General features: G+C 40.9%; 1 protein-coding gene across 1 annotated transcript in view; it reads right to left on the minus strand.

Annotated features, from left to right (window-relative positions):
• Window positions 1-17,707, minus strand: part of LOC142743184 (uncharacterized) — a 116,028-nt gene that overhangs the window by 49,428 nt on the left and 48,893 nt on the right. Inside the window, exons 2-3 of the mRNA XM_075853679.1 lie at window positions 14,415-14,473; window positions 6,064-6,181 (exon numbers count right to left, since the gene is read on the minus strand). Of these exons, the coding sequence (XP_075709794.1) occupies window positions 6,064-6,181; window positions 14,415-14,451 (155 nt within the window). The 5' untranslated portion in view covers window positions 14,452-14,473. The remainder of the gene's footprint in view (window positions 1-6,063; window positions 6,182-14,414; window positions 14,474-17,707) is intronic.

The raw sequence follows: 17,707 nt of genomic DNA on the forward strand, positions 1-17,707 counted from the left end.
AACTGTCCCGTACTGTAATCATGTTTTCAGTACGGGACAGTAGTTCCACGGAGAGGCAGGGACTCCTAGCATTGTACATAACTATGATGCTAGGAGCCCGGCTCCCTGCAGTGTGTTCGGTCCGGGACTTGCGGCCGAAATACGTTGCGTCCTTTACGGACCGAACATGCTTGTGTGAATCCAGCCTAAGATAGCAGAACCGCATGGATGGAATTAAAATACTTGGCCATTGTCTTGGGAATCTGTTAGTAGAACGTAGGTGGCTACATTAACGTTGGGTTCCCACAGTGCAGATTTGCTGCAGATTTTGCATGCATTTTTTTTTTAGCCAGAACCTAAACAGGAGAAATATATATATAAAAGAAAAAAAAACGTATGCAAAATCTGCAGCAAATCCGCACTGTGGGAACCCAACGTTAGACAAGTAACTAGTTGACACTGCTGGCAATATAAAGAAATATATTGCAAGTATAGTCTAAGAATGACAGCTCTGGATGCAGGAGCTCACAGCAACCTTTATTAAATGACAATTAATAAATCATATTCAAGGATCCTATGAAGGCGATGGAGGAATCTGTGAAAACGGAAGATTATTGGACAGGTTCTATTTTTCAACAGACCCTTCACACGGTCCTTTGAAACAACGGCCGCGTGAACGGCCCCATTGTGAAACATGCGTCCGTGTGATGGTCGTTGTTTTAACGGCCATCACACAGACGTATTCAACGCTCGTGTGAATAAGGCCTAAGGGTAAGTTCATATGTAGCGTAAATACTGCAGATTTTCTGCAACGGATTTTGTTGCATTAAAATGTGCAGCATAATACAGTAGCAGCAAAGTGGATGAGATTTGAATAAATCTCATCCACACGCTACGTAAATGATAAGCGGAAAACACTTTTCAAAATTCACCTGCTTTGTGGTTTTTTAATCCGCAGCATGTCAATTGTATTTGCATAATTGCTGCTTTTTTGTTGCAGCTTTTCCCCATTGATTTCAAAGAGGAGGTAAAACCCGCAAAAAATAGCAGATGTTGCGATTTTTGCGGAAGAAAAGCTCCGATTCCGCCACAAAATCGCAAATCTGAATAAAAAACAAAATCTAATACTTACCCAGAACTCTGTGCTTCTTCATTCGATGTGACTACTGCAGGCAATCACAGGCTGAAGCAGTCACTTGGGATGAAACGTCATCCCAGAGCTGCAGAACGTCAGTATGTCAGGGACGTGTGCCCATGGTAAGTATATAATATTATTTTTTCATTGCAGGATTTCCGCGGGGGGACATTCCGGGTGAAAAACTTCACGGATACGGTGTGTGCTTTCACGCTGCATATCCACCCTGTGTGAACATACCCTAATGATGTAGTCACACGTGACATATTTGCAATGTCCAGAAAATGTTCCGCAACAGACAGATTTCTCAATTTCTTGCTTTTTACAATATTTTAACTTTAGGCTTACATTGTAAAGTTTTCTGCAGTTTACTTTTACGCTGCGGAAAGACAAGGCAAACACGCCACGTGTGACTGCACCCTAACACTTCAAACATTGGCGCAGATCTTCAAACAACATTATATGAGTAAATGTCTAAATGTGATGTGAAGCATATTTTTTTTTAAATAACGATAAAGTATGACCAACCTCTTTATACCATCCCATACATGTGAATAAGGCCCAAATCACATCGTGTTTATACCCTACGTTTAGAATGTATGTCAGGAAAGCTCCCGACATACCTGCTAAACGTGTCCATAGAACTCCATTAGCGTGACACAGAGTATTCTTTAGGTCTTCTTTGCGCTAGTATACGTAAGGTATACCTTTTTCTTGAAGGATGGAGTGGTGTAGTAGACTACACTAGTCTATCCTGAGGGATCCTGCAAAAACAATTTTTCCCGCACGGTATATATGTTTTTTTTAAGATGGGAGACTATGGGTGAGGAATGCCACTTTATGGCATCCGTCACAGGTATACGTTAAACGTATTTGTTGGGGAGATTCCCCAGGGCTGGAGTCTCCGGGAAGAGAATCAGGTAGCGTTTGAGCTGGGGATTCCTGACCTGAGGTAGCTCCTCGACATCACTGTTCATGCGATGTTAGGATGTTTAAATTACAGAGTCCCCGGCAAAAGCATCGGAAGCGCTCTGGCCGGGGACTCTGGGACTGGAAAAGTCCCTGTCCATATATGGACAGTGATGTCAGGGATGTCGTAGACTTTCGAGTACGAATTCCTTGGCCAGAGCATCGGAAAAGCTCTAGCCAGGGATTGTGGAACTGTAGAAGTTCTCATATCACTATCCATATACAGTGGGATACATCGCCACCTTCTGTCAGAGGTACACATCGGGCGGTCTCCACCAGTATCCCCTGACGGAAAGAAATAAAGCCATGTGAATAGGGCCTTAGGCTGTTTTGGCAGCATGTGCATGGATTTTTACAGCACCTATTCAGATGAGTAAGGCAGTCGCAGAAAATGCTGCAATGGAAATCTGCATAATTTAATTGTGTGTTACACTCTGTAAACGAATGTGTGGAGAGATGGCAACAGCAAGGTCTGTAAATAAAACCAGTCAAAATACTTATAAAGTCATATTCCTATTAATTTTCTTATACTGATATACTGATAGGTTGGCCTGGGACAGTTGAATCCTCTATAAATAGGCTGAAAATGCTTCAATAAGGGTGACTAGCAGATGTGATGTAAAAAAATACAGCTTGGGCTGTTTACTAAGAGAAGTCTAAATAAGTGACATCTTTATAAATGATCATTTGCTCAATGTATTTTTTTCCTGGTGGTAGACGTTATAGTGCAAGCACCCAGAAGCCGAGTGTTAGCAAAGCTCATGACTGCAACCCCCACCAAGTGTTTTTTCCTTTAAATTACGCTGCTGTAAAGTGGATGCGGCACAGTCCCCCGGTAATGATAATAGTGCTCGTGTTGCCTGGCTACCAGAGTCAATCTCTATGAGTGATATGAAGCGACCATCGTCAATGCTTCAGTATCTGTGTATCCAAGGCTGAGCGATCTAAGCATAGCAATGATCTTGGCTTTAATAGTTTCAGGCTATTTCACATTTACATTGCCTCCTTTTGACATTTGTCTGGCTGTGGAAAATGCAGCCGTAGCTTTTAGCTCAGAAGAATCATGATATTTACTTACTTGTGGAGTGAAGGGACTAGATACTGCAGCACGACAATGTCTCTAAGCAATGAATATAGTTGTTTATAAATACATCAAATGGAATTTGAAATTTTGCCTAAAAAATTCTAAATCATTGAATAATGTTGTGGCGGCAGTAGATCCTCGACACTTTGGTGAAGTTCATCAGTAGTTCCAGATGACTTCTTCATCAGGTGTTTTTCCCATTTAGAGAGAGATCTTCGGTCTCCTATGTGGCTAATAGAATGATTCATGAGGCCGGCCAGGTTATCCTTCGCAAAGACTTATTAGCATTTACATTGTTGCCAGTTCATCCTTGGTCATTTGAGTTAAAACATCATTTTTGTCTTCTGACATTGCGTGTGGAGAGTTTGTCACAAATGTTAATTCTAGTTTTACATAATTTATCATATTTGGGAACCACACGAGCATCCGGTATCTTAATGTAGTTTCCTGAAGATTGAAGTATTTGCCAAAGACTTCTAGTAAAAATATCTAGAGCCCTGATAAGCACTTTTGCATTTTAGTGTCCCTATTTAACACCAAGTGCTCTAATAGGATTATTAGGATTCCTAGCGGGCAGATGGCGGGCAGGGATGTTAAATGCGGTCAGAGACATGCGGCCCATGTAATGCCTCGTGTTTGCATTCTTAACCACTGGCATGAATAAAAACCTGTCCACGTGTTCACGATGCTTTCACACATGTAGCTTGAATTCTGTTGATCATGCGGGTTACTGAACATTAGATGCCGAAGCAGAAATAGGGTGTTATGAAGTTCTAACTGATGTCATGGAGGTTACAGTTGGATTTTTCTTTAGATTTGGCCACAGATATTGCCTTTTCCATTGCAATTTATAAAATCAATGGCAAAAGTCTACAACAATTAGGGCATGCTGGGAATTTTTCAAATCTGAATGACAACAGGTATTTTTGTTGTTGTTTTTTTTTTAACCCCAATTACATGCATTATACTGTCATTTGTTGTAGATTTTTGGTGTTGAATCCGCACTAAACATCCGCAAGAAATACGCGACTGATCCATAGGATCCCATTATACCGACAAATGCCCAAAAAGTTACAGGCATACAGTTTTTCTGCTGGATAGAATAGTGTAGTTGGCATATGTTAAAAGTATACAGTTTTTTAACATGTACTCCATGGGTGATGGTTCCACTGTATCTTTCATAGTCATCCATTTTCAATAGTTTTTCATGGCGTATACATTAAACGGATGCCTTAATAGCCTATCGTTGATGTCTCCATTTGACGTATACGCTGAGAAAAGCTCCTGGCGTATATGTTAAACAGAGGCTGTAATGGATGCCTAACAGTGGCATCTGTCACCCATAGGCTATGATGGTATTGGTTTAACAGATATGTCATGAAAAGGGTCATGAGAGTTTATGGCATATGTGTTAAACGGATACCATTATAGCCAACAAGTGACAGATGCCACTGTAAGGGCGGGTTCACACATGGCGGATTTTCACTTAAATTCCGCTGCGGACACTCCGCAGCGTTAATCCGCAGCGGAGCCGTTTCTCCATTGACTTTCACTTTAATTTCGCAGTGTTCGTTTACACGATGCGTACAATTCCGCTGCGGAGCATAGGCTGCGGAGCGGAATGTGGTGTCCGCAGCATGCTCTGTCTGTTGCGGAGCAGTGGCGGACTGGTTGCGGACTCATGGCGGAATTTCTCCATTGACTTCAATGGAGATTCTAAGTTCCGCAATGAAGTCCGCAGCTGTCATGCACATGTTATGTGTGGTGCGGAGCGTATTGGTTTTTTAACATGACATTTCTTCATTCTGGCTGGACCTATGTATTTCTAGGTCTACAGCCAGACTGAGGAAGTCAATGGGGCTCCCGTAATGACGGGAGCGTTGCTAGGAGACGTCAGTAAATAGTCACTGTCCAGGGTGCTGAAAGAGTTAAGCGATCGGCAGTAACTGTTTCTGCACCCGGGACAGTGACTACCGATCCCAATATACATGTATCTGTAAAAAAACATATAAGTTCATACTTACCGAGAACTCCCTGTTTCTGTCTCCAGTCCGGCCTCCCAGGATGACGTTTCAGTGGAAGTGACGGCTGCAGCCAATCACAGGCCAAGCACAGGCTGCAGCGGTCACATGGACTGCCGCGTCATCCAGGGAGGTCGGGCTGGATGCCGAAGGAGGGACGCGTCATCAAGACAACGGGCGGTAAGTATGAATTTCTTTTACTTTCACTAGGGAAAGTGCTGTCCCTTCTCTCTATCCTGCACTGATAGGGAGAAGGGAAGCACTTTTCCTGCAGTCCGCAGCGGCCAGTCCGCATCAATTTTCTGCACATTTTGTGCAGATCCGCAGCCGTAATCCGCAACCCGGATTAGGTGCGGCATTGATGCGGACAGTTGCGGAGGAATTCCGCCATGTGTGGTCATGCCCTTAGGCATCCATTACAGCCTCTGTTTAGCGTATATGTCAGGAGCTTATCCTAGCATATACATCTAATGGAGACCTTAAACGCAGAGTGAAAAGAGCCTCCCTTTCTACCTATTCCTCCTGTCCTCCTCATACACATGCGATCATGGCTTGGCCAAGCATGCATGTGTTCTCAATGGGGACACCTCTGGCAGCAGCTTATCTCCTGCAGGAACAGAAAATCCAACATGCCTGATATTTCTTACCTTCGACATAGGGGAAACCCCCTATACACATTTAAACATTATAATGATGAATATGGGATTGTATAGGACTTACAGGTGTATATACACAAAACTTTGTGATTAATAATGCTATTTGCGCATATAGTATGAGAACATTCTGAAAATGCATGCTGGTAGCTAATGACAAGAACAGGCCTATCACAACTGAACCAAAATTATATTGTAGAAGGAATAAATTGTGTTACTTACGATCCAAGAACTTCCATAAATACAAAGGTTTCACGTATGTTGTTTGTTTGTTTCTTCCAAATGCAAGCATTTTCCTCTTCTTTACGGCTCATTTTATCTATAGTGGATACCGTGAATTCTGCAGAAGTAAGATGAGATGATGTCAGCAACTGATATACAGATGTATTACTAAAACACAAAATCTAAATTATATACTCAATTTAAAGTATGTATATATATATATATATATATATATATACATATGCATCATGTACAGTTTTGCACACTAGTGCACAAGAAAGACATAGTATAGCTTGAGTGGGTTAAAAGGCGGCCAACTAAAGTAATAAATGGAATGAGTGGACTACAATACCCAGAAAGATGATCAAAATTAGGGTTATTAACTTTAGAAAAAAGACAGATGAGGGGTGATACATCAAAGGTCTATACAGAGATCTCTGTCATGACCTATTTATACCCAGCACTGAAACCATAACAAGGGAGCATCCCCTACTTAAAGAGGAAAATGGTTTTTACTCCGGCAAGAAGGGGATTATTTACTGTAAGAGCAGTGAGACTATGGAACTCTCTGCTAGAGAAAGTTGGCATGGTGAATTCACTAAAAGAGTTCTAGGCCTAGACGCCTTTCTTGAGTGTAATACTATAACAAGTTATGTTTACTAGATTACTGTAGATAGGTCATTGATCCAGGGATTTATACTGATTGTCATATTGCAGACTTTTGGCTCATAGGCGTTTTGCCTTTCTCTGGAACAATACTGCAGAATAATAGGCTGAACTGGATGGACATATGTATTTTTCGGCCTTACAAACTATTATATATATATATATACATACTACTGATCAAAAGTTTTAGAACACCTACATTTTTCCAGTTATTTTTTACATTAACACAGTTCTAGTACAGCAAATAACATGAAATGGGTCAACGTTAAGTTAAAAACATAAAAATATTTTGAATTTTAAACCTCAGACGCAACACTAGTCTGAATTTTTTAATTTAACCAACAGGCTTTTTTCAGGGAAGACATCAAGTGCAGCATAGAAAGCAAATTATGGTTTGAAATTGGATGCAAACTATTTCTACAGGTGTCTCAGCTTTTGGAAATCACTTTCAAGCCCTCTGATTCTATATAACAAGTGTTGGAACAGACTGCATTACAACACCCTGTAGGGCAGGATTTGGACAGGTTTGCTCTTCAGGACAGAGCACATTGCTATCATAATGGCAGGAAAAAGGCAATTAACAATAGAAGATAGACAGATAATTATTGCTCTTAGAAGCGTAGGTCTGTCCTACAGAGAAATAGCCAAGAAAGCCAAGGTGGTCAGTACAGCTTCCTATACCATCAAAAGGCACTTGGAAGGTGGAAACTCTGACAGGAAGAGGTCTGGCAGACCAAAGGACACTACAAAATCAGATGACAAGTTTTTGAGAATCAACAGTTTACGTGAACGGCGCCTCACAGCGAAAAATCTGCAAGCCCGGCTTAATGCAGAAAAAAAATAAAGAAGTTTCCATTTCAACTGTGAAGAGAATACGTCTATCTGCATGTTTGACAGGTCGAATATCAGTAAGAAAGCCACTGCTAAGATTACAAAATAAAAAAAAGACTTGCCTGGTCCAAGCACCTACAGTGGACTACTGAAGGATGGAAGAAGGGCTTATGGACTGATGAATCAAAATTTTACATCTTTGGTACATCACGCAGGGTTTTTTGTACGTCATTGAGTACATAAAAAGATGCTCCCTCACTGTGTGACACCAACTGTCAAACAAGGAGGGGGATGCGTGATGGTCTGGGGCTCTTTTGCTGGATTCAGAGCTGGATTCGCGAGATTACGCTTGCTCTGCTGTAACTACCACAGAAACATTAATGAAGTGTCGGGATTGTGAATCGACATCCCGTGGAATGTCTATTCACTGTCTAAACACTTCAGTATTGTTAATGTGTTAGTATAAGACAGCACATACTAATCTAAAAGGATCCCTATGCGCTGACTAAATGAATGGAGAGAAGTGTATGACGCTGATTGGTCAGCGTCATACACTCCTCTGTACAACGCCCACTTGGTCATATAGTAAAACACGCCCAGTTGTCCATTGAGAAACTCATTAGCATAAAGCCAATATCGCTAGTGGTGAAAATAGATCGTTTTTTAAAAAATAAAAAGCACTGCTGTCACCTACATTATAGCAATAGAACACAAGAGAAAAAGGAGTCAGAAACTATTAAATAATATAAATTGCCAATGGCATAGAAAAATAAACATTTTATTGGACAGTACAAATAACATGATTAAAATTAGACTACAAATCAGAGGAAACTGTATATCTCCAATAGTATAGGAGGGGAACTCGGGTCACAATAGTAAGACAAATAACAATACAGACAGCAATTTCTATCAGTAATTCTGAGTAGTTGCAGTATAATAGATACAAAAAAAAAGCGAAGATTGGCTGCAAACATGCACAGTATTGTTACATATCACCAAAAACAATATGTCTAATAGCAGGCAGTGAGGAGTGAACACAGTGGTAAACAGAGAGAGTCTCCGTAAAATCAAGCCTGTTATCTAAATCGACATAGAGTGTTTAAACTGAACCTATCTTAAGTGCAAAAAATAGGTGTATCGATAGATATGCAAAGTAGTATTACAGGTATTAAGGTTGCAGGAAAATCAACGCTGGTACTGACCCATATGGTTCCACGGATGTAGTGACTCCCAGGTGTGGAGAGACCCCAACGCGCGTTTCGCGTAGATGGCTTTCTCAAGGGGTGTTCTTAAGCATTTAAATTACCCCTCTTTTATACGATAGGTCACGGAGTCAGCTGATCTCGTCAGCCAATGAAAAAAGTGGATTCAGCCATGCATGTCAGAAACAAAGCACCGCGAGACTCAAGCTCTGAGCCGTCAAGACCCGACCACGCATGCGCGGCTCCGGAAACCGCGCACGCGCAGACGCGTACAATCAACAGTCCAGTCAAGGTCCAGCGATGACAGAAACGACATGCATGGATGAAAACAAGATAAGGTAGGGAAAGGAGAGACTAGATGCAAAACTAAAGAGATAATGTGCCAGTATAGGTGCTAATTACATTATAAAATAGAAATGATATCGCAGCAACTCAAATACCGGCAATGATCTACCAGTTATATACATCATTCAGATATAATCGGAACAGGTACTATAATTAGATAAATCCATATTACAGTGAACAGTAATATAGTCGTTACTAAAATAACCCACTACTCCAACACAAGAAATAATAAAATTACAAGTGTTGTATAGCATATAATAACTCATAATAAATGAGCTGAAGAATACTAATAAAAATATTAATAGATGTGACAATAAAATTAAAATAATAAAAAGAAAAAACACACATAATCATGGTATCAAGCAAAACTAACAATAATAAGATGCTAGCAAATAAAAAAATATATAGCAGCAATAGATGAGATACCAATTATAGCGCCCATCTCCTTATGTAGGAGATAGGGCACTTATAAGGTGGTGACAGAATCTCTTTAACCCCTTCCCGCTCCTTGACGTACTATTACGTCATGGCAGCTGTATCGTTCGCGCTCCATGCCGTAATAGTAAGTCTCGGGAGTAACGGCCGTTTCGGCCATCCTCCCGACACATACAGGAGCTGTGACGCTGCTGTCTTGTTCAGCAGCTGTCACAGCTCCTACAGCGGGGACCGATCGCTGTGTCCCCGCTGATTAACCCCTTAAAAGCCGCGTTCTATAGAGATCGCGGCTTTTTAGGGGTTAAGCTGCCATCGCCGGCCTGCTACGCGATAGCGGCCGGCGATGGTGACTATGGCAACCGGACACCAAACAATGGCGTCCGGCTATGCCATAGACGGAAGCCTAGTGGGTCCTGACAACGTCAGGACCCACTATGCTTGCTGTCAGTGAGTAGCTGACAGTTCTAATACACTGCACTGTAGTGCAGTGTATTAGAATAGCGATCAGGGCCTCCTGCCCTCATGTCCCCTAGTGGGACAAAGTAATAAAGTAAAAAAAAAGTTTAAAAAAGATGTGTAAAAATAAGAAAATAAAAGATTTAAAAGTAATAAAAGTAAAAATCCCCCTTTTTCCCTTACCAGTCCTTTATTATTAATAAAAATATATAAACAAACAAATAAACTATACATAATTGGCATCGCCGCGTCCGTAACGGCCTGAACTACAAAATTATTTCATTATTTATAGCGCACGGTGAACGCCGTAAAATAAAATAATAATAAACCGAACCACAATCACAATTCTTTGGTCACTTCACCTCCCAAAAAATGGAATAAAAAGAGATCAAAAAGTCGCATGTACCTAAAAATGGTACTGATCGAAACTACAGTTCGTTACGCAAAAAATAAGTCCTCGCACGGCTTTATTGATTGAAAAATAAAAAAGTTCTGGCTCTTAGAATAAGGTAACACAAAAAGTGAATGATTGTTTACAAAACGTATTTTATTGTGCAAACGCCATAAGACATTAAAAAAAACTATAAACATCTGGTATCGGCGTAATCGTATCGCCCCACAGAATAAAGTGAATATGTCATTTATAGCGCACGGTGAACGCTGTAAAAAAAAACTAAAAAAAAAACAATCGTACAATTGCTGTTTTTTAGTCACCACGCCACCTAAAAATAGAATAAAAACTGATAAAAAAGCCGCATGCACCCCAAGAAAACTACAATGGATTCCTCAAGGAGTCTAGTTTCCAAATTGGGGTCACTTTTGGGGGGTTCCCAATGTTTTGGCACCACAAGACCTCTTCAAACCGGACATGGTGCCTAATAAAAAAGAGGCTTCAAAGTCCACTAAGTGCTCCTTTGCTTCGGAGGCCGGCGCTTCAGTCCATTACTGCACTAGGGCCACATGTGGGATATTTCTCAAAACTGCAGAATCTGGGCAATAAGTATTGAGTTGCGTTTCACTGATAAATCCTTTTGTGTTATAGAAAAAATGGTATAAAGAGGATTTTCTGACAAAAAAAAATGTAAATTTCACCTCTACTTTGCTCTAAATTTTTGTGAAACACCTAAAGGGTTCATAAACTTTCTAAATGCTGTTGTGAATACTTTGAGGGGTCTAGTTTCTAAAATGGTGTATTTGATAGGGGTTTCTAATATATGGGCCCCTCAAAGCAACTTCAGAACTGAACTGGAACCTAAAAAAATAAATAAATGAGGCAATACTTCGCTTCTTACATTATACTGATAATAAGCCGTGCCTACCCTGAGATGACCCTAGTTTTGACCGTTTGTATAAACGGAGACCCCTATTAGACCGTTCCAGTGCCCGGTTTTCCCAAGCATACACCCCCGAGAAGTGTATTTCTATTGATGAGTCCCTGGTACATTTTAAAGGGAGGGTTCAATTCCGCGAGTACCTGCCGGGTAAGAGGGCAAGGTATGGTGTGAAGATGTATAAGCTGCGAGAGTGCATCAGGGTATACCTACAGGTTTAGGATATATGAAGGAAAGGCCACCCCCAAACCAGACTGCATCCTGGACTACAATAGGTACATGGGAGGGATGGACTTGTAAGATCAAGCCCTGAAGCCCTACAGCGCCATGCGGTGTGGTATAAGAAGCTGGCCGGGCACATCATACAGACGGCATTGTACAATGCGTACATGCTACATCGATGTGCAGGCCAGACGGGAACTTTCCTGGAATTTCAAGAGGTGATTATCAAGAACCTAATCTTTAGGGACCAAAAAGGGGGGCACCCAGTACTTCTGGAAGCGAGCCCACACGCATCGTACCAGGGCAACACTTTCCAGGAGAAGTTCCCCAAACTGGCAAGAAGGGAAAAAGTCAAAAGAGGTGCAAAGTCTGCTATAAGAGGGCGATAATGGATGACACAATATATCAATGTGACACGTGTCCCGAATAACCAGAGCTCTGTATGAAAGTGTTTTAAAATTTATCATACATCCCTTGGTTTATAATTTACCCCAATTTTACTTACCCTGATGCACTCCACACAGCTTATCCCCCCTCGTCTTTCCCCTCTGGGCCCTGCTGTGTGTACAGGCAGCTGATAACAGCCACATGTAGGGTATTGCCATACCCGGGAGAACCCACATTACAGTTTATGGGGTGTAGGTCTCCGGTCAAAATGCTCACTACACCTATAGATGAATGCCTTAAGGGTGTAGTTTTTAAAACGGGGTCACTTCTTGCGGGTTTCAACTGTACTGGTACCTCAGGGGCTTCTGCATACATGACTTCGCACTAGAAAATCCCCAGTAGGCCAAATGGTGGTCCTTTCCTTCTGAGCCCTCCCATGGGCCCAAACGGCAGTTTATCACCACAAATGGGGAATTGCGCAACAGAATGGGGTATTTTGTTTCTTGTGAAAATAAGAAATTTTCAGCCAAAACTACATATTATTTGAAAAAAATAATTTTGTTTTCATTCCCAGCCCAATTCAAATAAGTTCTGTGAAAAAACTATGGGGTCAAAATGGTCACAACACCCATAAATGAATTCCTTGAGGGGTGTAGTTTCCAAAATGGGGTCATTTGTGGTGGGTTTCTATTGCTTTGATACCTCTGGGGCTCTGCAAATGCGACATGGCACCCGAAAACCAAACCAGCAAAATCTGTACTCCAAAGAACACACAGCGCTCCTTCCCTTCTGAGGCCTCCCATGGGCCCAAACGGCAGTTTATTGCCACAAATGGGGTATTGATGCACTCAGGAGAAATTGGGCAACAAAATTGAGTATTTTGTTCCCTGTGAAAATAAGAAATTTTGGTAAAAAATTACATCTTATTGGAAAAAATTTCATTTTTTTAATGTCACAGCCCAATTGAAATAGGTGCTGTGAAAAAACTGTGTGGTCAAAATGCTAACAACAACCATAAATGAATTCCTTGAGGGGTGTAGTTTCCAAAATGGGGTCACTTTTGGTGGGTTTCCATTGCTTTGATACCTCTGAGGCTCTGCAAATGCGACATGGCACCCGAAAAGCAATCCAACAAAATCTGGACTCCAACAAACATATAGCGCTCCTTTCCTTCTGAGCCCTCCCATGGGCCCAAATGGCAGTTTATCACCACAAATGGGGTATTGCCACACTAAGGACAAATTGGGCAACAAAATGGGGTATTTTGTTCCCTGTGAAAATAAGAAATTTTGATCACAAATGACATTTTATTGGAAAAAATTAAATTTTTTTCATTTCAGAGCCCAATTCAAATACGTGCTGTGAAAAAACTGTGCGGTCAAAATGGTAACAACAACCCTAAATGAATTCCTTGAGGGGTGTAGTTTCCAAAATGGGTCACTATTGGGGGATTCCTACTGTTTTGACACCTCAACACCTCTTCAAACCTGGCATGCTGCCTAAAATATATTCTAATAAAAAAAGAGGACTCAAAATGCACTAGGTGCTTCTTTGCTTCTAGGGCTTGTGTTTTAGTCCACGAGCGCAGTAGGGCCACATGTGGGACATTTCTAAAAACTGCAGAATCTGGACAATACATATTTAGTAGTGTTTCTCTGGTAAAACCTTCTGTCTTACAGAAAAAAAAATGAATAAAATTGAAATTCAGCAAGAAAAATGAAATTTGCAAATTTCACCTCCACTTTGCTTTAATTCCTGTGAAATGCCTGAAGGGTTAAAAAACTTTCTAACTGCTGTTTTGAATACTTTGAGGGGTCTAGTTTTTAAAATGGGGTGTTTTATCAGGGTTTCTAATACATAGGCCCCACAAAGCCACTTCAGAACTCAAGAGGTACCTTAAAAAAAGGCTTTTGAAATTTTCGTAAAAATATGAGAAATTGCTGTTTATGTTCTAAGCCTTGTAACGTCCAAGAAAAATAAAAGAATGTTCAAAAAACGATGCCAATCTAAAGTAGACATATGGGAAATGTGAACTAGTAACTATTTTGGGTGGTATAACCGTCTGTTTTACAAGCAGATGCATTTAAATTCTGAAAAATGCCATTTTTTCAAAATGTTCTCTACATTTTGCAATTTTTCACCAATAAACACTGAATATATCGACCAAATTTTACCACGAACATGAAGCCCAATGTGTCACGAGAAAACAATCTCAGAATCGCTTGGGTAGGTTTAAGCATTCCGACGTTATTACCACATAAAGTGAAATATGTCAGATTTGAAAAATGGGCTCTGAGCCTTAAGGCCAAAACTAGGCTGCGTCCTTAAGGGGTTAAGTGAGATCTCAAAAGTGATAATTAAAATAACATATGCATAATATAATGGCGTCTAGATGGACCACTTCTTTTCAGCCAAATCCTGTCTATTTAGCATTCAATAGCCATGATATTATCTACTTAATAGAAAATGTACTTACCAACTGGGGATAATGAAGTTAACTTGGCACTTGGCATTTTAACTGCTGTTTGAGCCAACCTGAAACAAATAGAACAAACTGATTAGGACATGATTGATAAGACTATGCTATGGGAATAGTATAGAAGCACTGAGTGGCGGGGTAAATTACTGGAAAATAGATTAGACGGAAAGAATATTAAATAAATATATATTATAGTAGTTCACAGACACTGAATGTGATTTATTGGTGTTAAAACTGAAACTTATAAGTCGATATTTAGAAATATATCTCCAAGAAGAAAGAATTTAGACTCTGATCATACTAGCGTCATGGCTTAAGTTTATAACGGAGTGTTGACAGCTATGCTGGATCAGTTTTCCAACGGATATTGAATATTGCGAATCTTGGTGAAACTCATAGTTTTATTCCTGGTTAACCACTGTGGCAATTGCAAAGAAAATTTCACAGTAAAAGTTATTCTATTTTTTACTCTCTCATGGTTAGAAGACACAGCACTATCACTGCTAACATCACTGAATAGTAATCTCTTTTTGAAATCCTTGATCTAAAACAATTAACTCGCAAAGTTTCTTTCTTTTCAGGGGCCATAGAAAAGGGATCCCAAGAACACATAAGGCTTCGTTCACGTTTGCGTCAGGGTCCTGTTCTGACATTTCGTCGGAGCTTCCCGTCAGAATGGAACCCTGACTGATTTCAATGGTGATGGATCCAGTGCAAATGGTTTCTGTTTGTCTCCGTTGTGCAAGGGTTCCGTAGTTTTGACGGAATCAATAGCGTAGTCGACTGCGCTTTTCAAATCTATGGTATCCATTTGTTTAAGCCAGGGCTCAATCTGACGGAAGCTCTGACGGAACGTCAGAACGGGACCCTGATGCAGATGTGAATGAAGCCTAATTGGAGCAGAGAAAGTTAATAATATTTAGTCATTTTTCAATACTGAACTAAAACCCTTCTCAACTAATATCTGCTAGACCCGAGCTCCCCATATATCTCATGTATTCCTGCTTTTTCAGACTGTACTCCATTGTAAGCATGACAGCCTGTGTGATTTGTGATAATCTGTACATATAAATAAGATATTTTTAAAATTAACCTACACTTGTATGTTAGGGAACTGCTTTATCAGTAATTCCCTAATATACATTTATTACAAAAATCGGTTGCTGAAGAAGCAAAACTGTGGGGTGATAGAGGCAGCAGTTGAGGGGTAATTCAATTCCCTGCAGCTGCTCTCGGCATGATCAGCTGAGTAAAGGTATCATTCATGGTTCCTGTATTTTTCAATGTAGATAGCTGGCAGCACAGTGGTGAATCTTCTGTGTAAATAGTAACAGTAAAATTATTATACTGCATACATTGCCCATGATGTCCAATGGGTGCGTGAAAATCACGAACAGCACATGGACGCCATCCGTGTGCTGTCCATGTTTTTCACGCACCAGTTGCTAAAGAAATGATTAGGAAAAAATAAAACACCTCCTCCAGTTTTTTTGCTGACGTAAAACACGCGTGACATACGGATGACATACGCGTGTAAAAAACGCAGACGCGCACCGTACACGAATGCCACACGGAACTGCAACAAAGGAAAACGCTGCATTTCTTATGCGTGCAAAACGGACATGCTCGTGTGAATTAGGCCTTAGTGACAATTTTTGTGGGGCATTGAAATAATGATGACATCATTTGAGCTAGCGAAAGACCAATGTTGTAGGATTTTCATTTGCCTTATTGGTAGACATTGCTCATAGTAGGAAGGCTCAGTAGGCCTAAATGTAGTCATTTTAAATTGGCACAAGTGACTACAGAAAGCACCAATCAGTTAGTAACGTAAACAATTCTGCCTTTTTTAAAGAAACTACATCTCTGGTTGTGATTCACACTGTTAAAGATTTAAGAGGGAAGGCCTGCAATATTGATACTTTACCATAAAAACTAGCAATATCTTACAGCATCTAACTGGTAAAAAGACTCCTTGTAATCTGCCAATAAACACATGCCAAGCAGCTAAATATACTTCAAACCACTCCATCTGTTCTGTTCTAAATAGAGGACTCTGCAGAGCGGCCCGTACTGGCACAACAATTATGTTCAAGGAGATAGACCAGTTTATTAAGGCGAAAATATATAAAAAAAGGAATGACAAAGATGAGTGACAACTCCCGGAAATGTAATAGCAGGCATATTCGTTGCTACCCAGCACCGGCATAGATGAAAAATAAAAACTGAAATTTTTTCAGTAACTGATAAATGATCCAATGACAGATGTATATTTATGTATACTGGTGTTAGACTAGATTCATACCACATTTGGCCATTTGGTGGAACTGTTTGAAAAGGTCAGCTATATGCTATATGAATGCCCAGGATATATTCTTCTGTGCCTAAACATATATGGCATGGAGGCAGATTTACTAAATTGTCTCAGATGTAGACAGCATAAACTTAGTCCAGGCAGTTTAAAGATGCACCAAATATATCACAGTGGTGCAGGCTATATGATGAATTTGCCTCATCTTCCTAGACACTTTTTCTATTCCGTATACCAACTCTTGGTTGGCTTAGTTTCTGTTTGGCAGAGTTTGGCACATTTAAGCAACGCTCCTTCCCAGCTAAGCCACACACCCTTTCTCAACACTTTTTAAAAGTGTCGAATGAGCTGCAAACATCTCTGCTTAAATGAGTCTATAATTAAATGTGCCTGTAATGATGGGGAAGGGAGACAGACAGGTGAGCCCTAATCTACCCGCCACTCAGTCCCTGCCTACTTGCAACGGCCCGTCCTAGGCAACGGCGTACAACTGGGCGACGGTCCCTACGCTCAATAAGTGCACGACAGACAAACAGACATGGGTACACAGAAGCTAAGGGAAATGGGGCAGTTGCCCACGGAAACACCGTGAGCAACAAGAGAAGTGAACAAGCCGAGTCAAACCAGGAGTGTACGAGGTACCAAATGCAGAGCAGGAGAGTAGTGAACAAGCCGAGTCAAACCAGGAGTGTACGAGGTACCAAACGCAGAGCAGGAGAGTAGTCAGTAAGCCAGGGTCAATATGAAGCAGGGACAAATAGTTCAAGCAGCAGAGCCAGGAAACAGGAGAATCACAGGCAAAGGAGGAGCAGGAAGTGAAGGTATAAATAGACAGATGGCGGGAGCTAGCTCCGTCTGGCCAGGCTGTGATAGGCTCTCCCACTCCTGAGCCTCCCAGACTGATTATCAGAAGGAGGGATCACTCGATCAGACTTAGGAGCAGGTGCAGACTGACTAACCACGGGCGTCGACACAGAAG

This window comes from Rhinoderma darwinii, chromosome 2 (genome assembly GCF_050947455.1).
Source record: "Rhinoderma darwinii isolate aRhiDar2 chromosome 2, aRhiDar2.hap1, whole genome shotgun sequence".
Taxonomy (NCBI): Eukaryota; Metazoa; Chordata; class Amphibia; order Anura; family Rhinodermatidae; genus Rhinoderma; species Rhinoderma darwinii.